Here is a 27,822-nt window from a genome sequence, read left to right as displayed (position 1 = left end):
AATAGTCAAATTTTTCAGTTTTTTCCTTTTTGTTGTTTTAAGAGCAAGATATTTGTCATTTCTCCACAGATGTGATAAATTATCCTGTATATTCACTGGGGTTTTTTCTTCTAATAGTGGATCTTTCATAATTGCTTTTTATTTTGGACTGTTTTAAATATATGAGATGCAAAGGTGACATAATCGCTTCTCAATTAACCTAACAAAATTGATCAAAGGAATCTTCGAGGCTTACTGTTTTACTGGGGAACCTTGGAGAGTTGGGAGTAGTTCTGGATTTCTTTCATTCTGTTCCTTTCATCTGTATTCTCTCTACCAGTGCCACACTGCTTTAGGTCTTGCTGCTTTGGAAAATAGTCAAGTGTATCTTTCATGCCTCTGTGCTGAATATTCAAAGAGCTCGAGTTTTATAGTAAAACAAACTTGATTTCAAATCCATAGTCCCAGTTTTTCCACAAATCCCAGTCTCACTGTTTACTTATATAACTTTGACCTCAGTTCCTTCATCTGCAAAATTAGGAAGAACAATACTTACTGAAGGGTGATTTAAGGACTCAGTGAGAAGAATCTGTGGACAGTCACCTACTAGGCTAGTGAAATTGTCATAGGCCCTCAATAAAGCATCTTTTCCCCTTCTATCTTGATCTAGAATGGCAGTGTCCAAAACTGTAGTCATTAAGCTTATGTGCCTATCCAAGTTGAAATGAATGAAAATGAAATAAAATTTAAAACTCAGTTTCTCAGGCACAGTCATCACATTTCAGGTGTTTGATGGCCACTCGTGACTCATGTCTACCACGCTGGGCAGTGCAGACCCAGAACATCTACATGATCTCAGCAAGTTTTGCTGTAGACGTAACTCTTAGTCTCTGGCTTCTCACCATCCCCAGTGAAAGGACTAATAGTGGCAGTGGTCTGGATCATGGAGCAGTTTATAATGTAATTTTCACTCTTTCTCATATTTGTGAGGAAGATGTAACAGAGTTATCTAAGGATGTGGTAGCCGTCCCTTGGAGTTGAAAGGGCTGCAGTGGTAGACCGCTGACATAGTACAGTGGTACCTGTACTGTGTATCTCATCCAAGAGGTCAAAATAAACCACTGCTATGAGGCCGTCCACAGCAGGTGGTGAGAAGGGCTTACACCTGCCAAATTTATAAAACCAAAGCACTTAATTATGGCTACCTAGAATTAATTTGTATCATTTTTTTAATATGCTGTGACACTTAGCCACTTAGTAGCCATGTGATCTTGCACAAGGCACTATTTTTCTTTTTTTTTTAAATTAATTAATTTATTTTTGGCTGCTTTGTGTCTTCGTTGCTGTGTGTGGGCTTTTCTCTCGTTGGCGGCAAGCGGGGGCTACTCTTCATTGGTGCGTGGGCTTCTCATTGCGGTGGCTTCTCGTTGCAGAGCACGGGCTTCAGTAGTTGTGGCACGCGGGCTCAGTAGTTGTGGCTCGCGGGCTCTAGAGCGCAGGCTCAGTAGTTGTAGCACACGGGCTTAGTTGCTCCGCGGCATGTGGGATCTTCCCGCACCAGGGACCGAACCCGTGTCCCCTGCATTGGCTGGCAGATTCTTAACCACTGCGCCACCAGGGAAGTCCCTAATTTATATCGTTTATAGAAATGTAATTCAAATGAGGCTTTCTTTTTCCCCCTAGGAAAGAGAATACTGCGCCAGGCCCAGACTGGATATCATCCAGCCGCTTTCCGAGACTTGTGAAGAGATCTCTTCTGATGCTCTGACTGTGAGAGGCTTTCAGGAAAATGAATGTAGAGATTATCACTTAGGTGAGAGAGGTCAAGGATCTGACTCAAGTTCTTTCTTATATTTATGTTTTTTCCCCTCCACTTGAGTAGCACAACCAGGAATTTAAATTAAGGTGCTGAAAGGCTCTTAGAGCCTATCTGGGCAGGCCTTTTATGTTGAAAATGAAGGCATCAAGGCCCAGAGATGCTGTAGAACTTGTTTGAGTTCCCACAGCAGAAGGGAGGGGTAGAGATGAGGCCAGGACCAAGGTGAGGAGGCTCTGCGGCCTTTGTTCTTGTATTTGGTCTCCTGTCCTGTTTCATGTGACACCTGACTTACACTGATGTCAAGCAGCATGGTTCTCTAGTTGTCATATCACTCCCAACTTTATATCCCTAGAAGGTTGCCAGAGAAATTGTCTTTCTTTGACCGAATGCTCAGAGTTTGAAAGAGTGCCTGGTACATACTAGGCTTTCACTGAGTATTTGTTGAGTGGATGCATGAATACACTTAGTCGCTGCTTGGAAATAAAGGGAGAACCATTGCTTTGTAGTCATACCAGGGGCCTCTGTGTTTGGGTGTCATCATATCCTTGAAAAATACGTTGATGAAAAAATAGAACAGCTTTGGCTGTTGAGAAATTCTTTCCTGCTTTAAAAACAATAGACATGTTTTGAGAATATTTTCAGTTCTCATTTTGGCCAATGAAGAAATATCCTCTATCTGTTAGAGCTTTCTTATATGAAGCCCTTGATCAGCTGAGAAATGGGAGTGTCCATTCTGGGCTTAGCAAAAAGCAAATGTGATTCACAAGTGAAAGCATCCAGCTGAGGTATTTTTTTGCTCAGAGCTAACTCTGCTGCACACTTAGAAACCCTTCAGAACAGGTTTTATAATTGAATTCTTCAGGAAACCCTTACCATCGGCATTGTGCACAACATGCTGAAATGATAGATGATGTCTCCAGGGCTTGGGGCATCTGTCATTTATGTTTTAGATGGCCTTGACCTTGAAGAGGAGGAAACATTTATTGCCAACTGTGGGGTGTAATTGTTCTGTAAAAATAGAACTGTGCTGTAAATGGCCATCAATAAAGTTTATATACAGTAGATAAATTATATACAATAGACATGGAGAATTTTGAGCGCTATCTTTCAGCTGAGGTCAGAACGTTAATCTATGAAACAGAATTTTTAAGCCTACCTTATTTTTTTCAAGTTTTTTTGGTACTTCCTCCCTCCTTCCCTCCCTTCCTTCCTCCTTCCCTTCCTTCTTTTTCATTCAAATCATTTTACCTGTAAATATTTTTTAAAGCACTGGAATACATTCTAGCATTCTCTACCCTGTCTCCCACCCCTACCTTCAAACACAGCCAAACACATTTATTCCAAAGGTAAGAGAGTTTTCTGTTCGCTTCTAAGTTGGGTAGCCTAACCCTGTCCCCCCAAACCACTGCCAAGGTTTCTACTGTTGAGTCACCCAAGTTGTTGCTCTCTTATCTCTAGAATACTCGGAAGGGGAGTCACTCTTTTACATTGTGAGTCCAAGAGATGTTGTCGTAGCCAAGGAACGAGACCAAGATGACCACATCGACTGGCTCCTTGAAAAGAAGAAATATGAAGTAGTCTTGCTTTTACTTCAAAGTATTGACACGTTGGTAACAGAGAGGGGCTAAAAGGGTTTTGTAATCAATCTTTCACGGAGGTGAATTAGAATATTCTAAGCTAGTAATATGTAGGAGGCCAATAACTTTCCAATACTCTTTTCGGAAGTTAGGGGGAATAAAGCCCGCAAGGAGGTAGACTGGCCTTACTGTTCAGTGGAAGAGGAATTAGTGATGGAGGAGGAATTGGTGATGGAGGGAGGGATGGGTTCGATCCAGCCTACTGATAAGTTTATTTGGTGGTTTTTCAAGAAAAGTAAAATAAAGCTAGTATTTCAGAGTCATCCATTTGGATATTTTAGTGAAATCATTTATTTTGTGCTTATATCGTGTAAAAAGTAAAGCTATCAAACTGTACTCAGGAGGGTTTGAACCACCTGTTCAGATGGCATGATGTTGTCCGTGTCACTGAGTCTTGGTTCAGACTAATTTGAGTAGATAATGCCCCATCATGGCTTTTTTTAAAAAAAGGAAAACATTTTAAAGTTTTAATAGCTGCAAAGGTATTATTGTGTTGGTTTAGTTAGAGAAACTCTCTGGCTAGTCTTATATGCTAATCAGCCAAAAACGAACAAAAAATAGTCCACTTTTTTGGTGCCTTAAGTTTGTAACCACCTGAAAGATTTGGAAAAAATAGTTTTTAATTTATAAACTCTTTGGAGTCCAGGTATTGATACCAAGTTCATACCCCAGTTATTACCGTTATTGCTTTAGATCCAGCAGCTTCTTAAAGAAATAATTTTGTGTTTCAAACATTTGTGTTAAATTAATCATTGTAAACTTACCAAAATAAAAATAAAATAAGAGATTTTCAAAATCTTAGTGTAGTTGTACCTAAATGTATGCATATACGTTACTTTTAATGCTTCAGAAAGAAAAAGTGCCCCTTGATTAATATATGTCATACAGATTTAGAATGACAGATTTTTTTGTTTGAACATAAGAGATTTTGTTGTCTTTTGAGTTGCGTCTGAAATGTGATTCCAGTATCCTAATGTGGAAATGAATTCAAATGGAAATAAGAGAAGTCTTCATCTTGGTTGACTGCTTTTGTTTGAGTTTGAATTCAGTGAGGTTCACTCAACCATAACATTAAAAATTCCTGTGCTTGAAGCAAAAGCCATGGGAAAATGGGGCTTATTTATGTAGCCCAGAACTTTAAAACATAATAAATGTAGTGTTCATAACCTCAATGTCTCTCTCTCCCACTCTCTCCCCTTTTCCCTTCCTCCTTTTGAACTGCTTTTATCATGCTTATGTAAATACAGGAAGCTCTGATGGCAGCTGAAATTAGTCAAAAGAACATTAAAAGACATAAGATTCTGGTAAGTATGTAATTTTACTATTTGAAACATAACTTTACCTTTCAATAATTTATAATGAGGCTGAAAGTAATTTGAAAAGAACGGATTCTTGCTACCTTTTGAGAAGTTATTTCAAACGAATTCCCTAACCTGTGAGGTCAAAATAGTTCATTTTATTGAATCAGTTTCTGCTTGTAAACAAGAAACTTGAACAACTGCTAGGAGGTAGTTTTAGGTAATTTGGAAACTGGATTTATAAATACAAAGCTTTCCAGTTATGCATGGGGAGGTTTCTTTAAATCACAGGTAAAATCACATTATCATGAAATTTATCAAAAGAGTAGTTTCATAAAACTAGACTGCTTCAGTGTCTCTATAAGAACAGGCTCAATTTATTTTGTTATGGTGACTAATCTAGGACATCAAATATATTTTTATTACATTTTGGACTTGGGAAAAATATTGTGAGTGAAAGAAAGCCTATTTCTTTGCTAACTGTGAAATGAATGTGCAGATGGAAAGCAGAAAAGAAATGTTGTCCTCTGAGTGTGAAGGGTCCTTAGAGATCATCTAGCCCAAGACCCTAGTTTACAGTTGAAAACTGGAAACTTAGTTATTTATGGCTATTTGGGTACCAGTGCAAAGTCCATCTGTGTACCCTTTCCCCACCTTAAACTTCTCTTTGAAACTTCCCCAAAAAGCCTAATTCCCAAAGAGTATGTAAACAAAATAGTTCAGGAACTAAAAGGGAGAGAGAGAAAACGAGAGCATCTTATGTTGTTTATTCATTCAACATTGTAGAGAATAAGCAAGGATTACCTAGAAATGGAGAATTCCAGCCAGTGGAAGTGTAGAGTTGAAGTAAGCAGGTCAAAAGTAAGATAAGCTTAGCTTAGTCAGTTGTACATTGGGTTTGGTAATATGAAAGTGACAAGTGCATTTTCTGTATATATTATTTATTCTCAACATGCTTGGTGGAGTGAAAGTGAATAGGAGATGATGCAGTTGAGTTGAACATAGACTAAGGCTAGCCTCGAAGTGGAAAAGAGTCAAGACTATGGCTGGGGACTGTGACATCATGGGGAGGTTTTGGGTGATGGTGGGTATTTCGTGTAAGACATTTAACATGCTTATGCTTAAGGGAAAAGAGAGAAAATCAGGTTGAGGTTAAAGGAGCACAGAGACAGAGGATGAGTTATGAGGGAGCATGGACATGGGGAGAAAGGTTAGAGAAATTGACTCTGCAAAAGAGGCATCTCTTCTCTGAACCTGTAGACTCACTGTAGATACTGTGATATGTGATCTTTTTTTTTTTTTTTTTTTTCTTTTTTTTTTGCGGTACGCGGGCCTCTCACTGTTGTGGCCTCTCCCGTTGCGGAGCACAGGCTCCGGACGCGCAGGCTCAGCGGCCATGGCTCACGGGCCCAGCTGCTCCGCGGCACGTGGGATCTTCCCGGACCGGGGCACGAACCCGTGTCCCCCGCATCGGCAGGCGGATTCTCAACCACTGCGCCACCAGGGAAGCCCATATGTGATCTATTTTTAGAGAAATAAAGTTAAGCACCTTTTCTTCACTCCGTAGTTCCAACAGATTTGAAATACGATTTCCTACACAGGAGTCATTAAAGTGAAAGTTGAATAAACTAAGAACTTTGGGTATTTCCCTTCACTCTTGAAATGGGCATGTCCTGGACATTTTTCTCCTAGTATAAGAAAGGCAGAGAGAAAAATGGGTTCCTGCCATTTTCTGCCATCCAGGAAGAAGCTCCGCAGAAAATTTTTTGTGCATAAAGTAGAACTTAAAATCCAAGTGTTGTTATATATATTGAGTTCAAGCTTCTCATGCAAATGCTTTTAGGTGGAACTAATCTTTCATAAGAGTCATGAGGAGATCAAGCAAGAGGTCCCCCGTCTCTGGTGATACAGGCCACCTCAAATCCTTTCAGGACTAAGGTAGAATAAGTGAATGAGCCACGAATGCTGTGAAGTCAGTCAGTTCATTGCTTTGAGCTCCAGTCTCCTCATCTGTAAACTCGTGGGTTTGAATGACCTGGTTTTCTGAACTCATTTTCACTTTGACGTTAACTTTAAATATCTCCCTTTCAAATGATCTGTCATTTCATTTTTCTTAGAGCATTTCCTCAGACTTGGTATAGAAGAGACAGGTAGCTCACGTTTTAGGGATGAAAGCACAAGAAACAATTTCATATCCAGTGACAACATGAAATTGTTGGATCATGTTTCTCTTATCAGAGATTTCTTTGTAGGAAAGTTTTTAGAAGAGGGCAGGTTAGGAGCCTTTAAAGTAGTAATATGTTTTAAAATTGTAAACTCTAAACTTTGTGAGAATACAAGTATATTTAAACACGCTCAAGAAAGAAATGAACATAATTACATAAAGCAAACTAAGATGTGTGAACAGGTTCCAGTCAGCAGGCCCACTCAGGAACAGAGACCCAACTTTCCATGTGTTCCAGTTAAGTATGAAATTCCTTCATTTCATTTCCCCTAGGACATCGGCTTGGCATATATAAACCACCTGGTGGAGAAAGGAGAGTACGACATAGCGGCACGGTAATCAAGATGTTTGCACAATTATTTGTTAATATAAATAGAATTGAGCCATGTTAGCCATATGAATAAGTCATTCTCTACAGTTGACAGACTTTTTTTTTTTACATCTTTATAACGGGTTATTTTTGAGTAGTAATGCTTTTAACCGCAGAATGGATTGACACATGTTATTTACCCACCTACTATCTCATTTGCACTAAACAAAAAATGGTTTTCTCATTATTTAATGAGAAGGGTGTCAAAAATCATGAAGAGTCTGATATTTTACCCTTTTTATAAGCTGACAAGTTTGCCTGCCAGTTTCGTGAGTGCTGGCAAAAGACCTGATACTCCGGGGTCAGAGACACAGGACCGTCTACCTCTGCAGTAGTCATGGCCAGAGTACCAGCACTTTCTCCAGATCCCACAGCATGAGGCAGAGAGGCCCAGGTGACCCTGCCCAGGCAGAAGGTTGTGTTACAGGAGAGGGACCCTGGGCTTAGGGTGTCTGATTCTTTTATAATGGGCAGTAAGCCTGCCTGCCCTTGGCTCCAGAGGAAGTTATTTTTATTTTACTGGGCAGTAAACAATCCTGCCCTGTGCTCCAGAGGGAGACACAGTCTGTGTCCTCTCACCTGCAGGGCTGTTCACGCTACAAGCATCCCAGGAGAGACAGTCCAGGATAAAAGCAGCCAGGGCCGCTGCTCGCAGCTCAAGGAGGACAGTCTCCCAACAGGAGGGTGGCAATAAATGGAAATGATCAGGCCCCAGGCTCCCGGTTTGCAGGACAAAAACGTAAATGGTTTATAGTGGTCGTGTGGGTCTGTGTGGGCAGTTCCCCCTCGAGCTGCACAGTGCCATCTGCAGGACTGCGTGCTGCCCGGAAACACAGTCTTCAGGGCCACTTTTTGTCCCCTCATTTAGGGAAATGTGTTTCTTTGATGTGTAAATCAAAAGTTTTATTCATACGTGAACATTTTTCTGAATTATACACTGAAGTAGGATTCTAATATTTTCTAAAGTCTGATTTTGTAGTCCACTATTTAAAGCCATTGAAAAAGTGGTTTCATTTGACACCTTGGGGTATGATATTTCTTCAAGGCAAGAAGGGTCCCTAGACCAGCAGCACTCATCTGGATAAGTAGGAAACTCAGAACAGAGAAATCAGTGGGAAAACCCCTAATCAAAGTCTTCTGAAAGGGATTCATCTTTATTTATAAGTATTTCGTATTTTCATGATTTCCATCAACTTTGTATCTGCAGTCAAGTGAGTACCAGTAATAGCTTTATGTTCATTGGCACTTGAAATGGAAATTTGTCAAAGTTCTGGGATGAGAGATTTATCTAAACCACTAGGGGAAGTGTCTACTTATTCCGTCTCTGTTTGTTTTCTTTATTTATACTCTCTTTTCCCTGGGATGTTTTTACTGCCAGCAAATGCCAGAAAATTCTTGGGAAAAATGCAGCACTCTGGGAATATGAAGTTTATAAATTTAAAGAAATTGGACAGCTTAAGGTAAGCATAGCTTTATTTTTAACTCTCTAATTTTTGTATGTAGTATATTAATATTGAGATGGAAATAAAATTAATAGTAATCAGTTCTTTATTGGGAAGCGAGTACTATTTCAGCTAGAAACAAAAACTTTTAGAAATTAGTTACCAAATAGAAATCTGGTTTGTATTTTATGTGCATAAAATATATACAAATGTATTACATATATGATATGTTCACTTTCTTATCTCCCTCCAATTCCCTCTGTATTCAGATGGAAGTTTTCATGTTCTTTTTAATGAATGTGGAAAACAGGTATAGTCTCCTCACAGCAGATTATAAACATAAGGCTTTTTTCACATGTACTGAAGAATTAGTGCATTTTCCAACATCTTACTTGCTGGAAGACAAATGGAAAATTTTGACCAGGTGGCTTGAACAAATTTTGATATTTCATTTTTTTAGCTTTCAATTTAGTTTACAATATCTAAACTAATCAATAAAGTATTCGTATGTCTGGAGATCTGTTTAAAACATTTTTAAAAAACTTTTCAGGGGCTTCCCTGGTGGCACAGTGGTTGAGAGTCCGCCTGCCGATGCAGGGAACACGGGTTCGTGCCCCGGTCCGGGAAGATCCCACATGCCGCAGAGCGGCTGGGCCCGTGAGCCATGGCCGCTGAGCCTGCGCGTCCGGAGCCTGTGCTCCGCAACAGGGGAAAAAAAAAACTTTTCAGTATTTGTGAGCCTTTTCAGTGTTCTCTTAGAATTATGAACATGCTTTTAAAATTTCCAGTTATTCAGCTGGCCAGCCCTGTGCCTTGTCCTCTGCTTGCCCCATAAATGTAACTCTTCTCCAGGAGACCCTCAAGGACACTTCTCGTCATGTTTATTGGGTTGACCTTGGGGGATCTTCTCCAGTCCTATGGCCATGTTTACCATGATGGCTCCATCACCCAGACCTCTATTTTGAATTCCTTATCTATGTTGGAAGCGTGTGATGGACATTTTTCCTTGTGTGTACATGCTGCTGAGAATGATCACTCAGATTAATGTGAATCCATTTCCCTCCCAAGTTTGGTCCTTCTCCTTTCAATCTGTGTGTACCACATCACAATATACTCATTTCTCCATGCTTAATAGCTCAAAGCCACTGTCTCTTTTTTTTAACATCTTTATTGGAGTATAATTGCTTTGCAATGCTGTGTTAGTTGCTGCTGTATAACAAAGTGAATCAGCTATACGTATACATATATCGCCATATCCCCTCCCTCTTGCGTCTCCCTCCCACCCTCCCTATCCCACCCCTCTAGGTGGTCACAAAGCACTGGGCTGATCTCCCTGTGCTATGCAGCTAAAGCCATCGTCTTGATGAGAACATCTAACTCACCTCCTTATTCTGTTTTATCTCCAATTCTTGTCAGTTTCACTTTGTCAGTACCAGTTGGGCCTCTCCTCCCGCTCTGGTACCACTGCCTTAACTCCCGCCTGAGCTATTGCAAGGGCCTTCTGGCAGATCTATAGACAACCCTAACCCACAGTTAGCCATTTAAAAACTAAATGTGCTCCTCTCATTTCCCTCCTGCTCAGAGCATAAAATGTGAAGCCCTTCCATGACCCCACGTCACCTTCCTCTTCAGCCTCGTCTCCCTCCCGTGACCCCCGTCTCACATGTCTGAGCCATGCTGCCCTCCCTGCCTGCCGAGTGTGCATTCATGGTTCCATGCCTTTGCCCATGCTGTTTTCTCTACCAGGGTGCCCTTCCCCCCCTCTCTTGGCCTGACAGGCCCCTGGCATCTGTCACTTCTGCTTCAGTCTCCAAGATCCACCTCGACACAGCATCTTGTTTGCCCCTCTCTCAAGACACTTAGCACGCAATATTGCAACTGGCTGTTTAGATATCTGCATATTTTCCCTCTGAAGCTGTGAGCTCTTGGGGACAGTTCCTGGAGCTCTGGGTCCCCAGGACAGAGCATGGCGACTGGCAGGTAGTGCACTGCGGAACCATTTACAGTGTTTGGAAATTCAGCACTTAACACAGTGCTGAAGTAGCTAAAAACACAAGGTTTATTTTCCCTTAATTTCAAACGATGATTATGGGTTTTTAAAGGTTGATGTAGGGCTTCCCTGGTGGTGCAGTGATTGAGAATCCGCCTGCTGATGCAGGGGACACGGGTTCATGCCCTGGTCCGGGAGGATCCCACATGCCATGGAGTGGCTGTGCCCGTGAGCCATGGCCGCTGAGCCTGCACCTCCAGAGCCTGTGCTCTGCAACGGGAGAGGCCACAACAGTGAGAGGCCTGTGTACCGCAAAAAAAAAAAAAAAAAGTTGATGTATTGCATTTTAAGGAAAAAAAAGAAGCTGAATAGATGACCTATAACTCCTTGATTGACTTTTATCATCATTCTCCCTTATATTACTTAGATTTTCATTAATTTATCAGGAAGAACAGAGAGATAATGTTTAACTTAATCAAGGCAGTGTCTTTTATTCATTCATTCATACATGTAGACACCTTATCTATACTTTTTAAAATGTATTGTAACATGTTATAAGAAGGTAGAGCTTATTTGAATCTTTTCGTAATATTTTTCCAAAGTACTCTGTTGCCTTAAGTTTTTAAAGTAAATGTATATGTTTATATTTGCTGCCTCTTTGGAGTCCAGTTTTATTTTGCTACTTTTTAAAGATTTTTTTTTTCCCTTTTCCTTCCTTAGGCTATTAGTCCTTATTTGCCAAGAGGGGATCCAGTTCTGAAACCACTCATCTATGAAATGATCTTGCATGAATTTTTGGAAAGTGATTATGAGGTATGACATTCCAACATGGTCAAATTGTTCTCAGTGAAAAATGTTATGAAATCTAGAAAAATGGTATACTGGAGCAGCTGGCTTAAAGGCAACAGATTTGCAGTTTCTCTGTGGTAGATGAAACTGAGATACATACACTCTGATGACCTTGGTAGAGAAAATGTCTAATCCATGGACATTTTGAATATTTCCTTAAAGCTACCTCTTCGATAGAGCTAAAGGGAAAGGACCAAGTGCCATTTGGGGGAATTCATAAATAGAATAGCATCTGCTAATGATGCTTCTACTACCCTTAAAGAATTCAGAACTTTCTAAAACTTGAGTCTCAGAACTAAGTTTGCCAAAGGAGGATTGCAGAGAAATTGGGACGCAGGTAGGGAGAAGGGGATTGGAAATGATCTGTTTTGCTTATTGTTTAAGGAGAAAGGTGGTACTTAAACTGCTTATCTACTGTACACGCCGCACTTTTACATGCATGTTGCGATATTATACTCCCAGCAACGCTGTACATAGTAATATCCAATTTTACAGCGGAACTAAAAATTAAATAACTTGCCTAAGGCCATCCATAATAGGTATGCCTGGGTTTGACTTTAAATTTGGTGTTTGCATTCACCCAAAATGGATGATAATTTTTAAAGTTTGTTCCTTTAAAATGCATTTATTCAGAAAGTCTCTGTTCCGTGCCTACTGTATTCCAGGAATGTGCTGGGCTCTAAGCATGCAGATGTGAATGAAATGATGTGTATTTAGCGATAGCTGTAGTCTGAGTCACACCCAAGCATATAAACCAGCAGCTCTCAACAGAGGTGGATTCCCCCCCGCCCCGCCAGGGGACATTTGGCGATGTCTGGAGACATTTGTGATTGTCACTACTGGGGAATTGGCACTACAGGCATTTAGTGGATGGTGGCCAGCAGGGATACTGCTAAACATCCTACGACACACAGGATAGCCCCCCTATGACAAAGAATTATCTGTCCTCAAGTGTCAACAGGACTGAGTTTGAGAACCCCTGATATAAACAGATAAATTATTACGTTATATGCTGGGTGCTCTAATAAAGCTGTCCACGAAATGTGGTGGGAAGGCTCAGCCTTCACCCGCTTCTGGCTAGAGGAGAAGATGGTATTTCTCGTGGGCAGGTTCTAGACAAGGCTGGTAAGCTCTTTATCAGAGCTGGTGCTGGGACGACCCATAAATCAGGAGATATCGGACCACCAACTGCTGTTCTCCAGCTTCTGCACGAACTTCAAAGTCTTTCCAAAAAGTGGCACCATCTTCAGCTCCTTATAAAGTTCAGGGACCTAACCCAGTGATCAGTTTTCATTCTTGGTACCTCACTGTATGTTGCAGGTTGTCACTGCCTTTGTACCTTCTGATGTTATGTTTTGAAAATAAGGAAGACTTTATTTACAGCTTTTCTCCTTCCCACAAGAATGCGGAGTGGCTTGCAGAAAGGGTAATAGATAGAATGGAAATTCCCTAGCGGTCCAGTGGTTAGGACTCCGCACTTCCACTGCAGAGGGCATGGGTTTGATCCCTGGTCGGAGAACTAAGATCCTGCATGCTACGTGGTGCAGCCTTAAAAAAAAAAAAAAAAAAAAAAACCAACAAAAAGAAAGATTAATAGATTAGAAAGAGAGAATCAGAGAGGGAATGAGAAAAAGAACTCCTGTGTTTTGAGTACCTACTGAGATACTTTTTTAACAAATAACTGATTCAATTTAAGGAGGAGTAATAATGCAAACACTATATTCTGAGACGGTTTTTAGAGCTTAAGATCTAAAGGGACCTTTAAGATGGTGCACTTGTATCTTGATAATTCGCACACTTGGTCAGTTACTGTCGGCCACGTGTTCCTGGATACGTCAGATTCAAGCATCCTGATGCCCGTGTGACCTCTGTAGTTCCTTTACTGTTCCAAGCCTGTATTCTTATCATAGGAAGGGACTATGTGCTTTTGGATGAATTAAACTTGAACAACATATTTCTTTAATAACTGTACAAACTAATGAAGGCAGCATCTCTTCATGCCCTCTTATCACCATGTGCTCTGTTACCATAAGCCAGTCTTCCCTACCAGCAAGGGTCCATTCCTTTCCAGGTCTGTACGGAAGAGTCTATGGTAATAGTTTCTGCCATTTGTGCTAGGTGCCAACTGCCAGCGTCTCGGAGTTTGGTTTCTATTCATTTCCTATTCAGTCCAATTCAGCACATCTTTATTTAGAACCTACCGTGGTCAAGAACTGGGCTGAGTACTCACTCGGATCCAAGAGAAATAAAAACACAGTCCCAGGCTTCAGTGGGCTTACAGACTGACTGGGGAGACTGTGTTAATAAGCTTCAAACAACTAGAAAAGAAGTCAGACAGGCAGAGCAACGTGTTTTAAGAGATCCAATGAGAGTCCATTATTGGCCGTAGTTATTGGAAAAGGTTTCTTCTGTGAAGAAAGACTTATAATGGACTTCTCTTTCTTTCCAGTATGTTCTGTGTACACAGAGTGGCTGTCATCAATTTTCCATCTTTGTACATCTTCCCAAAAGCAAGAAAATTATGAGTGTTCTGTGAAAATGATGGAAAGAGTATGAGCTTTATTTTGAAATACTGAAGCTTAGTATACTTGTCCTGTTTTTAAACTAATGTAATTTAACCATAAAAAAGCAATTTTATTATTTGTATGATTCTGTTACAATTCATGATTCAAGCCTCACTTTTTCAAAAAACTGTTTTCAATCCTGTATCATGAAAGGTGTCTTGTTAATTCATATCTGGAAAACTTTTGACTGCGACTGAAAGAAATAAGCATGACTCAAAGCTTGTAGATGTTTTTTTCCTGAATATTTTAGGGTGTCTGCCTGGTCAGTACTATTAAGGTTATAAATAATTTGGTTTGTCATAAGCTCTTATAAATAATTTGCATTTCAGCTTACATCATTCTCCGTTTCATGTTTAATTTTGAATTAAACTGTCCCATAATCAGATAGCAGTGTTCTGTAGCAACATTTTTGATCACATATAATGTGGATGAAGATTTTGTGCTGCTAAATATAGCACTAAACGTCAGATTACAAATAAAATTAACATATATGAACAGTATTTTCTTGGAGGTACTGGTCCTTCATAACTTCTTTGTACGGGGTTTCTACTAAAATGCATATAGCCTTGCCTTTTAATTTACAGCCTGGCAGAATTATTTTAATCAGTGACGTTTTGCTTCATAATATTAATGACAATAGTCTTCAATCTTACGGAAAGACCCGAACGGACTTTCTGACCAACCAATAACGATGGGCATCTTAATGATGGGGCTTCTCTGATTTTGCCTCTGTATCGTAGTAGCTCCCTGATAACTGTGTCCTCTCATAATAAAGGCCCCAGGGGTGATTTCATCAGTATTTTTTAGCACATTTATTCAAAGGTAAACAAAACCAGTTAAGCAGAGAAAAGCCTAACAGGAAATGTGATCAATGTTTATTTCAGTTTACGTTGGAGTCCTCAGGTTCTTGTTTTTTTTTTTTTTTTTTTTTGCGGTACGCGGGCCTCTCACTGTTGTGGCCCCTCCCATTGTGGAGCACAGGCTCCGGACGCGCAGGCGCAGGGGCCACGGCTCACGGGCCCAGCCGCTCCGCGGCACGTGGGATCCTCCCGGACCGGGGCACGAACCCGCGTCCCCCGCATCGGCAGGCGGACTCGCAACCACTGCGCCACCGGGGAAACCCAAGTCCTCAGGTTTTTATCGCACAACATGACCTGTCATTTTGTCTTATTTTGTATTAGAAGTTGGCAGTACTGCAAGGCCGTTGCCTGAGTCATGGAAAAGAGGAAAAGGAGCCAGGCTTTCTTCTTTTCCTGAACAGTTATTACTTCTGGTTTCAGGTCTACTGAGAGCTGCCAGTATTGGGGGTGGAAATCTTTTCAGGGCTTTTTTTTAATCTTATAAATTGCAGAGCCTTAAGAAAACAGAAACTTGATCCAACATATTTTGATTCAGAGAACATTTTAGTGTTCTGGTTTAGTAGTTTTATGAAATGTATCCTCTTTACTTCCTGACTCGCCCCTCCCCAAATCTCTCGAGTCAAACTGCTATCATGTTCATATGAAGGAAGGTTGCAGTTTGAATGGAAAACGTGCAGCCTCTTCTGGTCTTTTGCCATCCTTGCTAGGGGCTTCTTTGGCAGAAAAAAACTATATTCCTGATTAGTTTTGTGATTTTCTTCTTAGCAAATCCTGGTAGTTTATAGAAGCAAATTCCACCACACAATTTTCATTTCTAAATATCATTTAAACCAATTCAAAGTAGTTCATTAAAGCATTGGTTGAGTTATTTAATATAAATAATATGGTTTTTTTCAATAATGTGGAGTTTTTACTTCTATTTGCTACCTTTGAAAACATCTACAGTTTTCTTTTGTATTTTTTTTTTCCTAAAAGTTGTCAAGGATCAGTAAGTAAATAGCTCCCCAATACTTTGAGTCACAAGGGCTAAAGTTGAGAATCAGGACGGCACAGCTGCCCAGAACACTGGCCAAGAATCAGCCCTGGAGGGAAACAGGATCCAATCGGGGGTCTGGAGTTTTCTATCAGAACCACAAAATTTGAGATCGAGAGAGAGTCAGGGTGAGAGCAGGGGACAGACTTGAACCAGCGTCCTAAATCCCCAAACAAAAGTAGGTTTAGAGGCATGAGTAGAGGAAGATAGAGATGATAACGTGTTGAAGGTGGGATGCCGGGTGATCCCACTGTGGATGCAAAGCCACCGTGTGCTCAGTACGGGCTGTGTAGCTGACTTGGACAGTATCTGTAAGATGTTAAAGATGTTCTCCGAGTGATATGGCTAGTCCAGAATGAGGAGAGAGCAAGTCAGACCTAAATTCTGCCTCTGCAGCGGCACTTGATGGAAGGACCTGGGGGCCTTGCTTCCTTGTGCATTTCGTCCAGTCACAAGAGAAGGGATGGCACCGCCCACTTCTCAGGAATGGCGAATGGGGATGCGTATGCGGACACGGTGCGCCTCCCTCACCACCCGTGAAAACTGACGATACGTGTATGGACCAATGTTTTAACCCTAACGTGATCTTGTCTGTTTTCCATGAATAGTTTTAGGAATTGTATGAACTCTTTGGATTGTTTTCCTGTTTAAAGAGTGTGCTTCCTCTGTTCTCCGCCTTGGTTAGGGTTTTGCCACACTGATCCGAGAATGGCCAGGAGACCTGTACAACAATTCAGTAATAGTTCAAGCAGTTCGGGATCACCTGAAGAAAGACAGTCAGAACAGAACCTTACTTAAAACCCTGGCAGAATTGTGAGTATATTTTAGCGCTTCTTTTTTTCCAAATCAATCTACATGAAAAGTCTTTCCTATTTTATATCTGTCACACTGAATTGGGAGGGTGCAGAGCTATACTATTTTCCTACATTCACTCTTAGTAAAAATCTTTCGTAAGCCCCCGGTCAACAACGAGAACATAAGGAAATCGTGTGAAACTTACAATTGTCATGTCATCTGCTTCCCAGAGGAGAGGAACCCTATCCAGAATCATTTGGTAGGGGCAGTGGTTCAGGTAGGGAAGGGTGCCAGGTCTTAGACGCCTCAAGCAAATCAGTTTCCCAGTGAGGCGCTGGGTTCTGTCATTCTTGGATCTGCAGGTCAGTAGATTTCTCAAACCACAGACTCCTTATCTATAAGAGCACAGGTGACAATTCCTTATGGGATGGTTTTCATGAGAATCTTGCATGATACCACTACACCAGGAGTGTAAGGGATGGTTTTCATGAAGTTTCATCATCAAGAGCTAAGTGCAGTGCCTGGCACTGAATTAGGGCTTAGAAAACGGAAGCCTGGTTAATGCTTTTCATATTCATTGGGTGCTTTCGGTGACCCGGGCTTTGTGCCATATGCCTGTGACGCAGAGGTAGATAAAGATACACCCATGCCCTCTAGGAACTTTGGTTTAGTGAAACAAGCAGCAGCACACTGCAGTTAATCTCAGGAAGACCATCCCGCTTCAGCCCCTCAACACTCCCCCCACCTCAGACAACCCGCTCCAGCATCCTCTTACATCTTTTACTCAAGACCAAGAAAGGTACACCAAAATGGCCTAGAATTTCAGGGCTGCTTAAGACTTTCCACAGAAGAGGACACGTGTGTGGCCTTCTGAGTTGGAGCACTAAGGATTTTCTTCTGGAAACACTGTTCTAGTTTTCCGTGGATTCTGTAGTACTAACAAGGTACTAGTAATACTAATAATTCTGTAGTGCTAAGAATGGATTCCCAGGGCAATTTAGGGTCAGTTGGCATTTAGGAGCTGGCTTAGGGAATTAAGCAATGTGAAAAACACCGTTTCAACAGAAAAACACATTTAAATTTTATACAACCTCCTTACAGAGAAGCTTTTGGAATATCACCCCTTTGTCAGCTGAACACTGCTTGTAAGAATTTTAACTGATTTTTCTGTTACTAGAATAAGAATTTCCTTCATGTCGGGTCATAATTTCTTTGGTATATGGATTTCTCTGAAAGATTTTGAGAGTTTACCTTTTTAAGAAAAATTATATTAGTTGAATATTGTAAATATTCTAAAATTTTGGTGAGATGGGAAGCAAGGTTCTGAGAAAGAAATACTTATTGGTCACATATAGTTAAATCCCAAGGAACACTTTTCTAAATAAAGTTAGCTTTTCTCTCTAAACAAGATTTTCAGTTTTCATTCATGTAAAACATGATTTATATGTGTGTATCTGTGTGTTTTCTTAGAAGTGTTGGTGAACATTAATGTAAAAACTTTTGTCTTACCAGGTACACCTATGACAAAAACTATGGCAATGCTCTGGAAATATACTTAACGTTAAGACATAAGGATGTTTTCCAGTTGATCCACAAGCATAATCTTTTCAGTTCTATCAAGGATAAAATTATTTTATTAATGGATTTTGATTCCGAGGTAATGTTTCTTTTTTTTTTAATTTTTATTTTTTAAAAATTTTTATTGGAGTATAGTTGATTTACAACGTGTATTAGTTTCAGGTGTACAGCAAAGTGAATGACGTATAATGTGTTTCTTATTTTACTACTGGCAGATTATTTGTGCTGTCCCAAGTTTTTTAATAATTAGACATTTGTCTACATGCTGGAGTAGTTAATAAATCACATAACTTGGCTGTATGCTGATCACGTTCAGAACCTTCTGACCCTCCCTGGATGTTACTCTAGTAGTCGGCATTCAGGAATCCTTTACTTGATGTGGTTAGTCTGTAAAAGCAATCATAATATGATGTGGAACTTTTGAAGTTTTGTGTGTGTCTGTGTGTGTGTATGAAATAATTTTATTTTGGTAAAACATTTCATATAACTCATAGAAACAGAGAATCTAGCCGTATGCTTTAGCTCCTTCAACCCTATTAATTGTATGTCCCAGAATTCAAATTTTAAGTAAACTATTTTGATCCATTTGTTGCAGTTTTATTCCTTGGTATTCACAGCTTTAGCATGTGGAGCTTCCACCGGTCTCGGCTGATGCTCAGTGATACATGTGGGATGTATCACTTTACTACAGGACAGATTTGAAGAGTGGAGTGCTTGTCTCAGGAGGGCACCCTACCTCCACAGCTCACAGTGGCTCTTGTAAAGTGATACAAGCTGTGTGTTTTAAACAAAGAAAAGTTAATGCAAGTGCTAATGATGGAAAGAAAGAGATTCATACAACACCGTGGTTCTTATTCCAAAAAATCGAAATTTTAGTTAAAGAGTAGAACCCTTAAGGCTCTAAAAGGGTCACTTGAATTTTTACAAATTTTATTTTACTGTATTTAGTGGTATTATGTGTTATAAGTCTTCACACGCTTAACCTTAAACAGGAGCTAAATCTAATTCTTTTTTCTGAAAGATGCTTTTAGCCCATTTTTCATACTGATGGAGTCAAGTCCTTACGCAGTACAAATCTGAAAATAATTAGTGCATTTCCCAGGAAGTTCAAGGGACAGAGGTTCTGCTTTTTTGGCAGAAAATGACTAAGAGGATGAGAAGCTTATATAGAAATTAATTACAATTTCCCCATATCCAGTGTCCCCTTACACCTACCCCACCCCCATGTGTCTCAAGAGTCTAGTTTTGCCTATGAAGCTATAGACAAAAGATGAATGAGCTCAAAATAATTGCTATTCAAGAGCATGGACCCAAGTTAAGGAATCAGAACCTTCTAATTAGAAAATCACTTAAGGATAATCTCTTCCAACGTCCTAATATTTCAGAGAGAAAAAAAAAATGTTCGCAGCAGACAGGGAGGCAATGTAATAGAGTCAAGGACAAGACCCAGGTAATTCTGTATGAGGCTCAGTCTGGTGGGCTGTCTTTCCACCGCCTCTGGCTACAGGCACTGTCTAACTTGTGTTTCATGAATGTTAACGGTGGCTAAAGTCAATTCTCAAAATCCATAAGCTTTATATGGTTATGAAACTTCAGCTATCTTTTCTTTTTTATTTTTCCTCTCATCCTCCACATAAGAGCAACTTCTTGTATCTGTGGAATCTGTAGAGGGACTCAGTCGCCATTCAGCTGGCCAGAAGCAAAGCTCATTTTTGTGGTACTTCAAACTCTATAGATGTTTTGTGTTAGTGAGCCATAGCAAGGCACTATTTTAAGTCTATGCAAAGCACAGAGACCTCAGATTAAAACACATTTTAAAATACAGTTAGAAATATCTCACTGAAGGACCATTGTAAAGCTAAGAACCTTCTTATCTGTGTAAAATAACCCCTCTGCCTTTTATGGTGATACCTCATCCAATACATTGTATTCTGTGTTCTCTTTTTTCTATGGCAAATTTCAGTGACTGGTTATTTTTTCATATTGCAGAAAGCTGTTGACATGCTTCTGGACAACGAAGATAAAATTTCAGTGAGTGCCTTTTGTTTTTACATGTGTTCAAACAGATGAGTGTCTGGGACCGCTATCGCCATAAAGAAGAGAGACGTTTATCAGATAATTTTGCAGCTATGTTTGTGTCCTCCTTAGACGCTACATTAAAAAAATTTTTTTTTTTTCTGTAGATTAAAAAGGTAGTGGAAGAATTAGAAGACAGACCAGAGTTGCAGCACGTGGTAAGCATGACAGTCCTCTTCTTTTGCCCTTTGATTGAACAGGAAGGCAAATCACCTTACGGTATGGGTTTGAGAAGACTGGAGTGAAGACTTCAGGGTCATATTCAGATGGGAGGTTTGACCGCAAACAACATTCTGTAATTGTTATAATGCAGCATATGCTCTGAATCCAGATGAGGAATTAATAACAGCTCAGGTACTTGAACTTTGACTCACAATCGAATTGTGATTTTAAAAAAAGTTATCACATTTTTGTGTTATCAAACTATGCCTGGGAGTAAGCACCTTCCTTCTGTTGACTGAAAAAAAAAAAAAAAAAAAAAAAGCGCAACCTAGAAGTTGAGAGTTACGTTTTATTTGAGCACGTTACTGTGAACTACAGCCCGGGAAAGCAGCCTCTCAGATAGCTCTGAGGGACTGTTCCAGAGAGGTAGGGGGAAACCAGGATATATAGGAGTTTTTGCTGAAGGAAAAAGCAACAACATAGTGTCAAACATCAAAAGATTACTGCTAATCACACACACACACACACACACACACACACACACATCTCAAGTTAATGATTTTAGTGCCTTTCTCTGTATGGGAAAACGGGAGAGTCTGGGCTCACTGAAATTATTCCTTGCACATGCACCTTAACTATCTAGGGCCACTAGTGTTTTTCTCCATCCTGAATTCCCCTCAGGGCGCACTGGGGGTTGGGGGTTGGCGAGAAGCTGCAGTGTCTGGGGGCTTGATGGCCAGCAAACGTTCCTTGTTTACCAGAGTGACGGGCACTGTTCTTTGTCCACACTTCTGTAGTCACCATTGAATATAATTATGGCATAAATTACAGCCAAGCCAGCACCCTGACCTGTGCGCTCTGTGGAGGTCAAGTTCTCCTGCCTAGGAAACACCACACAGCCATTCCGTGTTCAGGACCACAGAATGGTCACAGAACAGAGCCTTGTCTGGGTCTCACCCGGACGTTCCTTGTGCCTCTGCTTCTCTTGTGTGGTCTTGTGCTGGTGCCCGCAGTCCCGATTCTACATTTCCTTCGGGGGCTTGGGAGTTAACCTGGATTCTCTGCATCGCTCTCATCGTGGGCCTGAAGCAAGACTAGGTGTTTTCCACGTCCTTTCAAAACTATACGAGAAGTCCTAAGTGAAAATAGGGATTGTTCCAGGACGACTGTGGCCGTCCAATAAGATCAGGACTCTTGTATCTTTGCACCCCAGGAGGCGGGTTAGGAGACAGAGCTGTTCTATTCTAGTCCGTTTTATGCACTGACGCCTTTGAAGGCTCCAAGATAGCAATGTGAGGTACTTTGGGGTTTGGTTTTGTTTTGTTTTTTTGCTCAGAGGTTGTACAGATGCTTTTGCCCTTTTGTTCACGATTGGGAATCTCCCGATTACCTGCTTACCCAAGCAAGGTACCTCTGTGCTGGCCACCATGGGATTTGTGTACAAAGCAGTGATTTCTGGCCTCCTTGAGCCATGAGACAGGATTACAGGCAGGAGGGATCCAGTGAGTGTCATTAGGGCAGTAGTGGAATGGCGGTGGAGCTCACACTGCAGTGGCCCATCTTGCCTGTCAGGCAAGGTAATGTCTCTATACATTTGCCCCGAAGGTGTGACAGAGCCTTCCTAACCTGTCTGCGCCTCTGGGAAACTGCAGTGTGTGCACCTCACACACTGACCCTGCGCCAGCGGACGGGCCGGAGTCTGCATCAGATGGTGGAGTTCTGTCTTGACTCCCCCCACCTTCGTGCCTGAGGGCAAGAGGACCAGTTAACCCGAGGAGGGGTTTCTCAGTGTGCTTGTGTCCTGGTTAGGCTTATTTAGTGACCACGTGCAACAGCGAATGTCAAACTCCGGTGACTTCGTTCCCAGTCACACCTTCAGGGCCGGCTGACGCTCTGTGTTTCTGAAGAACCAATCCACTCGGGGGGCGAACGCACTTGGTGTGATGAAATCCCCCCCCCCCCGCCTCAGGTGGGTTCTGGGGTGTTGGTGTACATTTAACATGAACTAGACATTGAATGTCGCTTTCTGGCTTCCGCACAGTATACTGATAGACTTGCCTCCGAGTAGAAAGTGAATCACTCACTCCCTTGGAGGTCCATTAAGTTTTTCAGACGGTCGGGGAAAGGAATCAGCTTTGAAAATGGGTTCAGAACACCTGCACTCTTCTCGATTTTTTTTACTTTTTGTTTTTGAGGTCACCAGGAGAGGCACCATTTCATTGCAAACACAGATCTCAACAAGACTTAAGGAGAGAAGATGCAGAACGTATGAGAATTAACTGAGCGCTTGCTACTTGAGTTTTTAAGAACATGCTCTTGTCTCATGACTCTACCCCCTTTTACATGAAGGCTGAGAATTTTTATGATCCAGGAACACCACTGATCGTTTCTGAGGCGAAGTAGATGATCGTGATGATATTAACCACTCCTGTCATTAACAGTTCTGTGGTGCCGAGTACATGCCAGGCATGGTTCTGAGTGACTTACAAATGGTAACTCATTCAGCTCTCACAACAACCCCAGGAGATTTTTGCAGATGAAGAAACTAAGTCACAGAGGTTAGTGACCTGCCCAAGGTCACATGGTCAGTGGCAGAGCCAGGTCACTCGGGGCCACTCTAGAGAGAATGTCAGCATATCCTTGCTCTCCCCAAGGTGTTCTTTCCGCTTTCCCTTCACCTAGAGATTTCTGCTGAAAACTGCTTTTCTGCCAGCCTCTCCGTGGAAGCTGTTTGGAACTGAAAATAGCAGTGTTAAACGGGTATTGCTTTTCTTATTTTAATATTCCGGGTTTATTCCTTTGTTCTTTTTAGTATCTGCATAAGCTTTTCAAAAGAGACCATCATAAGGGGCAGCGCTACCACGAGAAGCAGATCAGCCTTTATGCTGAATTCGACCGACCCAACTTGCTTCCATTTCTCCGAGACAGTATCCACTGCCCCCTTGAAAAGGTAAGTCACAGACGCCCCTGCTCAAACACTTCGAGGTGACAGAGTCTTCACTGTTGGTAAGCTCGGGGTTATCTTAGTCTTCCTCTCTCTGCTTAACCATCCCCGTTCAAGGGGAAGCCTTGCTCTCAAAGCAGTAGGTTTTGCTGGGTATTCTGATGAGAACAGGAGGTCCTATTGGATTAGATTTTGGTGAGGAGCTCAAGTATTTCTGTGCCAGGTTTAACTGGAAGAAAGGTTTAATCCAGGGTCTAGGACTCAGTCAACAATAAAACACTGTCGGAAGTCTGAGGCAGTTTACCAGCATCAGGGTGGGACCTCAGAGTCAGGCTGGGACAGGGACACGGACCGCCCCAAGCCAGAGGCAACTGCCCCAGTCGGGACTCAAAAGTCAATAACGTCAGTCCTACACCCCCTCTGCTTTAAATACCCACCTTATATATTTTTGTATTTCTCTCTCCCACTACATTCCGTTACAGTTTTCATAGATATAATTACTAGTCTCTCCCACCATCCTATAAATTCTTCAAGGACAAGGAGTTTGTCTCACTCATTTTGATAAACTCAGTAGCCAGCACACATTAGACACTAAATGTTTTTTGCATCCTGACCGAGTTAGTGGATGGATAAATTGATCCATACGAGGTTCTAGTTAGGGTTGAATATAAACTAGTAGGTGTCATGAGCCTGCTGTTTCAAAATAAACTATAATACTTACTATGTGTGTACTAGAAACTGGCCGATAGAAGACCATCAGTTTTGTTTCCCATGGTTCTTCATACCATCTGGAATACTCGCTACCACCTACAAGTGTCTTTACTCAATTCAGATGGCCAGAGAGCAAGCACTTTTCATAGTCACCTGTGTCTATCAATAGAACATACTTATTTGACCCATAAGAGATACGTACTAAGAAGCTGACTGATAAAGCAACTTTTCTAGTTGCTTCCTCAGCCCATGATGATTAACTTCAAATGTACTGAATTCACTATGAGCCAGTTTCAGCTCAATGCACTTTCAAAATCTGCAATTAAAAAAAAAAAATCTTGCCTGCATATCAGTTTATGAAAGACATTAACATTTTATGTTCGGGCCCTAAGGCTTTTTCTCAAGAATAAATTTGGAAACACATCATCTTAGAAAAGAAAAGCAAACGTTCCTCTCTTTTCTCACTTTAGAATCTATCACCTAGAAAAAGAGGGAGAATCTTACCCTTTGAGTGCCCGTTTGCTTTTGTCTCACTTTTGGAGGAAACATCGTTTGCTTCCAGGAGGACGTGGCTGTATGTCGCAGACTCCTCAGCCAGAGCCCCGCACGCAAGGGTGATCAGCACCCACCCAGGCTCCCTTCTTCCCATTCACTGAACATAGATGCAGAGGGGCCCACACAGATTCCATAACGTTCGTGTCCGGAACACACTTTCAGCCCATCTGGTTTGCAGTTTTCCAGTCCGGTAGTGTTCAGCAGAAGTCACACTACTCTGCCCGCAAAGGGAGCATCAGAAAATCTCCACCCCACACATGGTACTTCTAATACGGAGACCTCACTTGGAGCATTGTGTAGACCTTTTTGAATGTTTCTTTCTGCTGAGAAGAACCAGTTGCATGTAAGAGAACTCAACACAAGCATCTGAAAACAAGTACGTTTTAAATAGTTTTTTTAAGTTTAAGTTATCTCATGTTTTCCACTGAAAGAGAATTTTGAACAAAATGGATTCAAGATGGTAGTGGTGGAAACATGTCATTATAATCAAGTCAGTAATCCACATTTTTAGCTTTCATGTTAAAGGTCACTGAGACATCTTTATAAGAGATTATCTTTGCACCAGACTCCATTGTGGGAAATCTGTACATTTGCAAAAATATACCACTATCCTTGCTCAGGTACCCCAAGCCATCTTAAAGCAGATTTTCTTGACTGTAACTCATGAAGGATCTCATTCCTTTCTCCCTAGAAACAGGAACTCTGTGCACACTTAATCATCTTAGAAGCAAATTCCTTTTATGTTTACTTGTAACATGAAAAAAGCTACCAATGCATAAAAAGCAAAGTAGATTTTTCCCTCCATTAAAAGCATCCTACTAAAATATGACACAAATGAATTTATCTACGAAACAGACTCAAAAGACATAGAGAACAGACTTGTGGTTGGCAAGGGGGAGGGGGTTGGGAGAGGGATGGACTGGGAGTTTGGGGTTAGCAGATGCAAACTATTATATATAGAACGGATAAACAACAAGGTCCTACTGTATAGCAACAGGGAACTATATTCAATATCCTGTGATAAACCATAATGGAAAAGAATATGAAAAGGAATGTATATATATGTATAACGGACTGACTTTGCTGTTCACCAGAAATTAACACAACATTGTAAATCAACTCTACTTCAGTAAAATACTTACAAAAAAAAAAAAAAAAGCATCCTAAACATGCTGATGGTAAAATGAAGCTCATGGGGTACAGATTCACCCGTTTTGTCTAAAGAGAGACTCGGAAAATTTGGTCTCCGTTTCTACTGAATATAAAGTTAAGAACTTAAAAAATTTAATTCCCCCTTCCACCCACCCCCAAGACATCTCTACTTCAGAAGCGTTTATAGATTGTTTAGTCCAAAAGACGCTGAGGTTGTATTTTGGTGTTTGTTTTTATTTTAAATGGGAAGTGTTTAAGGTTTCACGGCATTCAGACCACGTGGACTCACTACTGTAGATAATTCACTTCCAACAGAATACAGCTCTGTCTTCCTCATTTCTGGCTGTCTGCCTTTGCTGGGATTGGGTCATCGCTGAGCGAAAGGGTGAAATCTTTGAGAATCCAGGTCAAACTTATCTGCCTCAGTCAGGAGCATGTGGCCAGCAAGTTTGTAGAGACTTTGCATCACATTAGACGCCCTTTAGGAATGAAGTTCCCAAAGACCAGGGTTCAGGATTTAAAATCACCACAACTCTTACATTCCAAAATGAATCATAAGTTTTTATGAAACTGTTCATTCTAAAGGAGATACAGGGTGGGTAGGAATTTATAACATCTACAGCAATTTGAAAAGACAATAAACATAGGCTTTTTTTTAAAAAAAAAGTATCCCGAAACAGTTTTTGTTGTACTTTATCATATGTGCTGAGCTTTCATGTTCCTTGTTTTTATTTCATCTCTACAAAAGTGCAGGTCGGTGGATAAAGTCATTTTATACATGGCAAGCTGAGTCTTCAGGAGTTGAAAGAAACAAGCCAAAGTCTAGAGCTACTAAGTCAAAGGGCCAAGACTTGGAACCTGGGTCTCAACTTCAGGTCCCGTATTCTTTCCTCTAGGATGAGAAAACATTTTTCAGGTTTAAACAGTTAATTAAAATTACAACAGTAATAAAGATATTCCTTACTACTGCAATAATCGTGAAAGACATCGGTTTTTAAACTGCTCTTTCTTCCATAATTTCCAGGTATGGTCATCAGGCACTAGTTTTTTTTTTTTGTTTTTTTTTTTTTTTTTTTTTTTTTTTTGTGGTACGCGGGCCTCTCACTGTTGTGGCCTCTCCCATTGCGGAGCGCAGGCTCCGGACGCGCAGGCTCAGCAGCCATGGCTCACGGGCCCAGCCGCTCTGCGGCATGTGGGATCTTCCCGGACCGGGGCACGAACCCGTGTCCCCTGCATCGGCAGGCGGATTCTCAACCACTGCGCCACCAGGGAAGCCCAGGCACTAGTTTTCATTTGCAAACCTGATTTGCTTATGCCTAGAATAGTTAAAAGCAGAGTATCAGCTTTATTATTAATACCTGAATCTATGAGTGCTCTCATATCTAATGGCACTCACAGGTGGCAGTATTTATGAATTTGGAGGCATAAAGTGGAAGGTGCACAGTTTATAAATTTTCCTTAAAGAAATTGAAAAATAAGACTGGATAAAAGATGACAGGGTCAAGGCTAGGTAGAATTCATTGTATAGTCTATATAGTTGATAAGGTTTCTGTTAGTTAACCCCAAATTTCTAACTCTCTTACTTACCTTTACATTAAATCAGGAGAAGGAAAATTAAAATATTATTTTTGCATCATTTTTTACTCAATTTCTGTTATTATTGTCTTGTCACTTTTTTTCTATTATTCTCCTTTTCTGAGCTTGTGTGTGTATTCTCCTTTTCTGAGCTTGTGTGTGTGTGTCTTTCCTGTTGGCTTTAAAAATCTTTGTTTCCCTACTCTTTT

The 27,822-nt window shown here is 40.9% G+C and overlaps 1 protein-coding gene across 1 annotated transcript in view; it reads left to right on the top strand.

Annotated features, from left to right (window-relative positions):
* VPS41 (VPS41 subunit of HOPS complex) overlaps positions 1-27,822 on the top strand; it is a 189,442-nt gene that overhangs the window by 142,702 nt on the left and 18,918 nt on the right. Inside the window, exons 12-22 of the mRNA XM_059074312.2 lie at positions 1,663-1,792; positions 3,257-3,372; positions 4,683-4,739; positions 7,231-7,292; positions 8,706-8,787; positions 11,480-11,572; positions 16,751-16,878; positions 18,373-18,517; positions 20,428-20,469; positions 20,622-20,672; positions 23,489-23,626. Coding sequence (XP_058930295.1) covers positions 1,663-1,792; positions 3,257-3,372; positions 4,683-4,739; positions 7,231-7,292; positions 8,706-8,787; positions 11,480-11,572; positions 16,751-16,878; positions 18,373-18,517; positions 20,428-20,469; positions 20,622-20,672; positions 23,489-23,626 — 1,044 coding nt within the window. The remainder of the gene's footprint in view (positions 1-1,662; positions 1,793-3,256; positions 3,373-4,682; positions 4,740-7,230; positions 7,293-8,705; positions 8,788-11,479; positions 11,573-16,750; positions 16,879-18,372; positions 18,518-20,427; positions 20,470-20,621; positions 20,673-23,488; positions 23,627-27,822) is intronic.

The sequence above is a fragment of the Kogia breviceps genome, chromosome 9 (assembly GCF_026419965.1).
Source record: "Kogia breviceps isolate mKogBre1 chromosome 9, mKogBre1 haplotype 1, whole genome shotgun sequence".
Lineage (NCBI taxonomy): Eukaryota > Metazoa > Chordata > Mammalia > Artiodactyla > Physeteridae > Kogia > Kogia breviceps.
Note: the sequence above shows the minus strand (reverse complement) of the source record. Positions and strands in the feature narration are given on the sequence as shown.